At 31.2% G+C, this 8,611-nt stretch overlaps 1 protein-coding gene across 1 annotated transcript in view; it reads right to left on the minus strand.

Moving 5' to 3' along the window:
- Nucleotides 1-350: 350 nt before the first annotated feature.
- Nucleotides 351-8,611, minus strand: part of LOC105451435 (pyruvate kinase) — a gene marked incomplete at its 3' end in the record, with an annotated part of 11,295 nt that continues 3,034 nt past the window's right edge. The window contains exons 2-4 of the mRNA XM_011691873.1: nt 7,856-7,891; nt 621-965; nt 351-541 (exon numbers count right to left, since the gene is read on the minus strand). Of these exons, the coding sequence (XP_011690175.1) occupies nt 351-541; nt 621-965; nt 7,856-7,882 (563 nt within the window). The remainder of the gene's footprint in view (nt 542-620; nt 966-7,855; nt 7,892-8,611) is intronic.

Raw genomic sequence — 8,611 nt, forward strand, 5'->3', positions numbered from 1 at the left:
GCCTTGCCAGCCCGCTCAGAGATGTGTATAAGAGACAGTATGTGCGATTTTTATTCCACGCCATGGAACTTGTCAAAGTTTGTAAAAAATTTTGAGATTCGTCTGATCTCCCTTTCTATCCGTGTAATTCCATGAAAGATCAGTAGGATCGTTTTCTCAAGTACCGATTTGGAAAGTAGAGATTTCAAGCTGTAAAATGCTTTTTTGAACATCTCGATATGATCATTTTTGACGAAGTTGCTCTATCTTGAAGTTTGCCTATTTTTAGAGGCTAGAACAGGTGATCCTTTAATTTTTTGGACCAGTGTATATATGTGTATACACGCACGCATACACATATATAAATATACTTACTGACAGCAGAAACAATGAGAGAAATTAAACCATCATCCACGAACACACGATTCCCCGCCTTTAATACCTTTGAAATATTTTCGTAGTCAACATAAACAACCTGAGCATTTCCTTTCTCCATGTACGCCTTGTCGGTGGATAGTTTAAAAGTCTGGCCTTTATTCAATGCAATTTCAGCCGAACCGCCCTATTAAAACAATATAATTTTAAAATATTACCATCATATTAAATTGAATTCTTGCATTTTGCATATATAAATCACGTACGCCTTCTAAAAGACCAGTACGGATTTCAGGACCCTTTGTGTCAAGAGCGATAGCAACAGGAATGTTGATACCAGCACGAGCAGTCAAATTCTTTTGCGCCTGGCGGACATTAGCGATGGTCTCGGCGTGATATTCGTGGGATCCATGAGAAAAGTTCAACCGAGCAATGTTCATCCCTGTCTCAATCATCTTCTCTAAGGTCTCCACAGAACTGGATGCAGGACCGATCGTGCAAATGATTCCAGACAAACGAACGAAGGATACTCGGCTGTCGATATCCAGAGCGCACATATGGTCCAATTGACTTTGAGCGTATAATCCATGCGTGTTTGGTTTGCCAGCCATCTATAAAAGTTCAATGAGATCAGAAAAAAACTCAGACTAAAAATAAAATCGTGAGATTGTTGGTTAGATGTAAAAAAATAATGGCTAGATATAAAAAATATTATAGAAAATATATGTATAAAGTTAGACTGATTTGACTTGATTTTAAGTATTATTCACAGCGCATCATAGTTTAAAAGTAAGCGCGCCATCGAATCCAAAATTTATTAACTAAATTACATTAATAATTTAAAGTGATAAACAACATTTATCTATAGCAAAGTGTTATTTATAAATTTAACATGCATGAAAAAAGCTTTTAACTAAGATAATAAAATCAAGGAATGCATGTGATTCAAAGATCCATATTATTTTTTTTTTATAATGCTTTTAATCATCATGTTAAGGACGTATTTTAAAGAATGATTTTTCAAAACAATGAAAAAATTTTGAAAAAAATTACAGATAAAAAACACAAAATACAAAATAAGAGACATCATTTTATAAGCGCGTTATTACACGTTAAAATTTTCTATTGAAAAAATCGTTTTTTTTTAATTGCTAATGAATATCGTCAAAAATACATTCTAAATAGAAGTTTTACAGTCTCAAGTAATAAAATAATAAATAATTATAATATTATATTCAAATTTTTTAAAATATGTTATGTAGTAATCCTATCTTCACCACTTTCAAATTCCAGTAAACTTCATTCTTAAAGTAACATTTCTAGAATGCGAACTTTGCATTGCAATGTCTGCACTCGTAGAACACGTAGAAAAAAAATAAAAATACTTTATTATACAAATCGAACCCAAGTTATTAATTATTCACATACTCGGAACTTAATCGATTCGGCCGTTATTGGTATCTCATAATCTCAGGTGTTCCCAACTTGATAGTTCGCGTGAAGAGATATGGCAGGTCTTGACATACATATACATATATGTATATTTAGACTTATAATATTTGACGCCCAAGACATTATCGTGTCTCTTGATTTACAGAAAAACTAATCTCCACATTATATTATAACAAAACTTAACATAAATCATCTTGAATACTTAAAGTATTTTTACCAAAAAAGGCATTTTTCTCAATATATTATGTTGTAATATTATACGTTTGTTTATTTCTTATTAAAATAATTTTTAATCAAGGTTCTAAATTGCCATCCAATTTTTTACTTTTAAATGCAACATAGAAAATTTTGTAATTTTTTCATAATTTTGAAAAGAGTGACCGCAAAAATGACCCAAAAATGATTTTTTTTATTTTGCAATTTTGAAACTGAATTGTGTACCAAATGATATGTTGATGATGAGAGACATCAAAAAATTTTCAAATTGAGCGAGAATTGATTTAAGAAATATAGAGATACAAAATAATTAAAGTTCATTAAAGTGTCAGTTCGTACGCTTTGAAACGCGAATTTTTATGACAATCCGATAATTTAAAACTTCATACTCAAGAGTGTTATTGACCATAGACAACGAATTTAAAATCAGTTTTAAAATTTTTAATGGATTTAATATGGATTTCAAAGATTTTAATCGACCAATATAAACCACGGAAGTATTTTATAAAATTTATTTGATCAACCAATTTTAATAAACTATGACAAATCTTGCGATAAAAAAGTTTTTAAAAATTCTATCTAAAATACTGGATCAGTTATTTGTTTTTTAAGGTCTCAGATTAAACAGCGATCCAAAAAACTCTTATAAGTTATTTTTCACAGAAGTTAAAACATTTGTTAAATATACGGTTCACTCTATTAAATCGGCCATTTTGAATTTTGAAAATCTGACTTCAAATTTATTGTTTGCAGCTAGCAAAACGTCAGGGTATGCAGTTTTAAGTTATCGGACTGACATAGAAATTCATGCTTCAAAGCGAATGAGCTGATGCTTTAATGAACTTTAACTACTTTGACCCTCAATATCTCTTAATTCAATTCTCCGCTCAGCTTGCAAATTTTTTGTGATTGATGTCTCATCAAGATATAATTTGATATACAATTTATTTCCAAAATTACGGGATCAAAAACGGGCGAAAAAAAACACCGCAATTTTGCACACTCTTTGTATAATACATCCTTAAATGAGTGAATATAGTTGTGACCTTCTCGTCTCGTAGATAGGTTATCATGAATAGAGTATGTGATGCTCAGCAAAAATAGCTACGGCACAGATGTACTTCTTACATTCCGAAACACCGTCGCTTATCTGGCTGCAAATATAGAGTGGCAAAAATAGACACTTTGCAGAACAATTTATTGTAAGATAATTAACAGATCACAAAAAAATTGCATTTACATTTCAAATATACGTTCACACTTCATATTTCGCGCTAGAAAGCTGTTAAATTTATAATATTATATTAATACAATATATTATATATTATATTAATATATTATATTAATATATTATATTTTTTCGATATATTCCGATATTCACTGTCAGTTCTGAAAATCTATAATGCGTAACATATCTTAAATTTCACATCTAGTAGTTTCGAAAAATTTAAATACAATTTAAATTTTCAACAGTTTAATTTACACTTAAAAGACGAATGTTTATAAAAAATCAATAAACGTTTAAGTTTATTTAAAATTTTTTGTTATTACATTTTATAAAATAATATCTTATATTGTATTAATATTTTTTTCACATTTTTTCCATTTCTTACAAACGTCAAGTAGGAAAAATTCAAAAAATTATAATAGTAAGTACGCCTATGCGAGCCAACACGGATGTTGGTGTATAATAATTTTTACAATATCCATTCATACGCAAACTGCGCGCCGCATATTCGTCGGTCTTGAAACACAATTCATTACATGAGGCCGGAATCCACTTATAACAATCAAATTGACTAGCAATTTAATCTCTTTGAGGCTAACGTGCATCTATAAGAATCCCCTTCCCCCAAATCTCTAAAGAAATTTTTTGCGAAAAATATCACCTCAATCGGGAATCGAACTCGGATCTCCCTGCTTGCTGGGCGGCACCGTTTATATATACATATTAGTTATTGCGAGGAATATCACCACATGCGTCGGTGGTCGAATAGTAGGACGCCCGTCCGGCAAGCAGGGAGAGATTCGGGTTCGATTCCTGACTGAGGTGATATTTTTCGCAATAAATTTCTTTACATATTTGGGGGAAGGGGATTCTTATAGATGCATGTTTGCCTCAAAGAGATTAAATTGTTAGTCAATTTAATTGTTACAACGTTGGATTTTGGCCTCATGTAATGATAACTGTGTATCAAGACAGACGAATATGCGGCGCGCAGTTTGCGTGTGGCTGGATATTGTAAAAATTATTACACACCAACATCCGTGTTGGCTCGCATAGGCATTACTTCACTAGATATTATAGATTTATTCTCGACGAACGCCTTTAAATGTATTCAAAAAATTTTATTTAATATTTAAAGTGCATTGTCAACTGCATCAATTATAGTCCATTAATTATAGTGACTAACATAAATACTTCTCGTCTGAAATATCAGATGTTTCAAATACATTATAATTTTGCAACAAGATTATTTTAATCTCGAAAACTTAACAATATAAAGTATAAACAATAAGATTCAGTATCATGTACCTATGTGTTGATCACAGATGGAAAAGAAAATTCAATTTATCACGAAAAAATAGCTGTAGAATACTTATACAATTTTTTTAGACAGTTTTTTATATAATCATAATTTTATTACGTACGTTTCAATTATAATATCCAATTTAAAATTGTAAAATATATGTATATATTCGACATAAAAATCACCGTTTATAAGCACATTCTGAATATGGGCCAATATATATGTACAGAAAACAAGAATAAGAATAATGAACTTATCATGTATCACGCACGCACGCACACAGGGTGAAGCACTTAAAACAGGCCACCTGAATAATTTCTGAATAGTTCGAGATATTGAATTGAAATTTATTACAGGATTACAATCATCATAAAATCGCTATTATTTAACCTTGAAAACACCCACTTCAATCCTCCAGTGGGCGGGAGGGATGGGGATTGAATATCTTAAGGATGTTTGGTACCTAAAATTTTTATATTCTATACCTATAGAATTTTTAAAATAATGAGAATTTAACAAAAATTTTACAGATTGTTCTTATATATGTTGAAAGACTTAAGACAAAAGCCGGAGTCGATTCACTGAAGCAATCCAAAGTTATAAGGATTTTAATTTGAATTTTTTGGTTAGATTTGGCCATAGAATTCGAAAATTCTCAGGAAAAAAGCAACAGAAGCATTTCTGCGCTCTAGTTCTGAATAAATGATAATATTCTGCACAATCCTTATTACTCAAACTATATGAGAAGAGCATATTCGTCAAAATCAGTTCTTTAACTAACCTACTATTGTAGGTACCAAACATCCTTAAATGGTATGTGAAATCGAATGAGGGCTTGTTTAAAAGACTTTTCAAGACGAGAAAAACGTAATGTCGTTGAGATCTCTTATGATTTTTTTTCGCAGAGTTATGCTCATTTAAACATTGATATTATTTAACGTGGTGAGGCATACAACAAGGATGTGAGGAAGATTAGGCTTCGCGCATGTTTCTCACACACACACATAAACGCTCCTCAATATGCATTTCTATTCACTCAGGAACATGCGCAAAGTCTTATCTTCCTCACATCCTCGGGATTACGGGAGGGTTGAGTCAGTAAAGTCGGTCGAGATCTGAATGAATATAATGTATTTGTGAAAAAAACGCGTCCAGCGCGTCGAATAAACAATACCTATAATCGCAATTGATATAGCGTATGGTAAGAGTTTGATGTTTTAATGGTGATATAAATAAGCTATACGAGCTTGAACAAGCAGTAGAGAGGGACGCTCTGTAAGGGTGCGTTCTATAGAAGGAACATGCGCGAAATGAACGAATTCTCGTCCAAAATTGGGTACATTGTTGCTGTGAACAGGGTATATATGCTAGGACTGGTGATTTGTTTCGAAGGCTTCGACATTCGAACTTCGAAGCTACGAAGCTTCGGCACTAAAATCTTTAAATTCTTTCGAAGTTTCGAAGTTTAAGATAACCTTCGAAGCTTCGGAGCTTCGAAGTTTAAAATTAACGATATATACGAAATTATTCATAAAAAATTTGAAAGTATTATAACCTGAAATATTACAAATTAATAATTAAACTTGATACATGTGTAAATAAGGAAAGATAATGATCAATAAAACAATCCAATTAAGAAAATTAAAATTTCTGATGTATTTTTCAAAACTTCGAAACTTCGAAGCTTCGAAGTTAATTTTAAACTTCCAAGCCTTGAAACTTCGAAGGCATCTTAAACTTCGAAGCTTCGAATATTCGAAATGAGTAAAAAGTAACAGCCCTAATATGTGCACCGTATCTTTGAGTGCAGAATTTTTAAAATACAATGTGAATATACTAACTCATACGTTTGAACACAGCACGTGTACATGCGTAAACAAAGAAAAATTCAAGCGAAAAAAGAACAAAAACATATTGAAACCATTATAATTTCGGTGAAATAAATTCTCCATGCTGCAAAGATTTGAAAGAAAACGTTGAAGAAAAATTATCATTTCTATTATCATTCAAATATCATAATTCGTTCACGTTTAAACAGCCTTTCGATTCTAGGAGTAGACTACCAGGTAGAAAACACGTCATTTTAATGACAAATATATTGCAGATATATTCATAAACTAATGATATCTTATTAAAGATATTGTTTCACGTCACTGTAACATAATATTTCTATCTTGTAATGCTTCATTTTACAACAATATCAAAAGCTACATATAATTTTTTCTCTTAATTATTGTTAGTTTTCTGTTTATTTTTAATCATTATATTAGTTGTTTTACTGGATAATTTGTATATATAATTACTACATGTATTACTATAACATCGTATATGTAGTTTACTTGATAATTCTTAAATATTATTACAATTGCAAACAAAGTTCTTCCCGTCTTATGTATGTACGTTTATGTATGACCTTCATGTACAATCTGCGATTATCCAAGTAGTAAAATATCATCATTATAATATCGATTTAAGATCATTATTTTCATTATTCAATATCAATCAAATAAATTTATTAAATAATAATATAAAGTAAGCGTATTTGTAATATAACGATATATCATAAAAGTAGATCATGCTTAATAATTATTTTCCTTAATTAAATAATAATAAAAAATAATAAAAATAATTAAATATTGTATTATTAAATTTTCTAGTCGTATTCTTCTTATTCAAACAAGTAATAAGATGCTTTCTGTTTGTGTAAAAACCTGTAAAAACTATAGTTTAAATTTATTTATGGAAAAAATACATTTTTTAACTTTACATGTTTCATGTTTTTGATACGTTTCATCTATTGAACTAATCTGTCTTATAAGGTCTATTTTATACGTTTCATCTATTGAACTGATTTGATCTTATAAGTCTCCATTAAGTGTTCATGGATTATGAAGTATCAACTTCGTACATGGCTACGTATATGGCTTGGAATGGGTAAATTTTTTCCCGAATATATTTTTGATCACAATTATGTAATATATGTCATTATGTAATTTTCGTACATATGATATCAATTTCTGTGACATTAAATCGTCATTTTTATGTCTTAAGAATGTTAGTTAGTGTTGTAATAGTAATCAATAAAGTGACACGTACTACCTGAGGCCTTATTCTCGAAAAATATCGCATACAAAAAAATATTATAGTATATATATTATTGTATATTACAGATTTTCGTATGCGATTCAAGAATATAAAGTGAAAACATTCTAAATTCACCGAAATCATAATCTTGATTAAGAATAAATGCAACTTTAACAAATCGTAGCAAAAGAGGAACAATCGATTACGATCAACGGTACCTGATCGTCGACGGTGATCCAAACCATTTTGGCAGGCTGCGTAAAGAAAAAACGGAAGACTGATATTAGTAACGATGCGTTTGTGATGACTCCGCTGCGACGACTTCCCTGAACTGTAATAGTCGCGCGCGAATGTGACGATCCGGCATCGCCGACGAGGCATGATGAAGTGCACGGCGTCGTTACCGCCGCCGTTGCCGTCGTCAATGACAGTCGGAAGGATCGCAGCGGACAGAAACGGAGCGGAAAATCGAAAATGATGCTAGTACACCGCATCGGCGGCATCGGCCGATCAACGGTGACGCCAGAACGTGCGAAAAGCTCACGATAACTCGAGATCCGAAAATAGAATCATCTACCGGAGCAAAATAGCACCTCGATCGGTGTCCGGTGTTTGGCGAAATAATTTTCGTGGACCGCGAGAAAAGAAACCGATCAGAATAACATAAAATTATTTCACTCTATATTCAGAGCGGATCTTTTAGATCTTTAGGAAAATGCATAACCTAATCAAATATGTTTTGCTATATAATACTTCGATGAAGATGTGTACACTCGCTCACTAAAAGGTTGCGACACTTTCTTTTTTATAGATTTCAAAACGCATTAATATTTTGCAAATGCGGACCACGATTGGTGTTATACTGCTTTTAAACTAAAGATAGTACATCGTGGTTTGCATTTGCAAAATATTAGTTATCTATAAAATATATATTACGTATATTAAATATAAATTAGTAAACCTATAAAAAAAAA

Source organism: Wasmannia auropunctata, unplaced genomic scaffold (genome assembly GCF_000956235.1).
Source record: "Wasmannia auropunctata unplaced genomic scaffold, wasmannia.A_1.0 LD336051.1, whole genome shotgun sequence".
In the NCBI taxonomy this organism is placed as follows: Eukaryota; Metazoa; Arthropoda; class Insecta; order Hymenoptera; family Formicidae; genus Wasmannia; species Wasmannia auropunctata.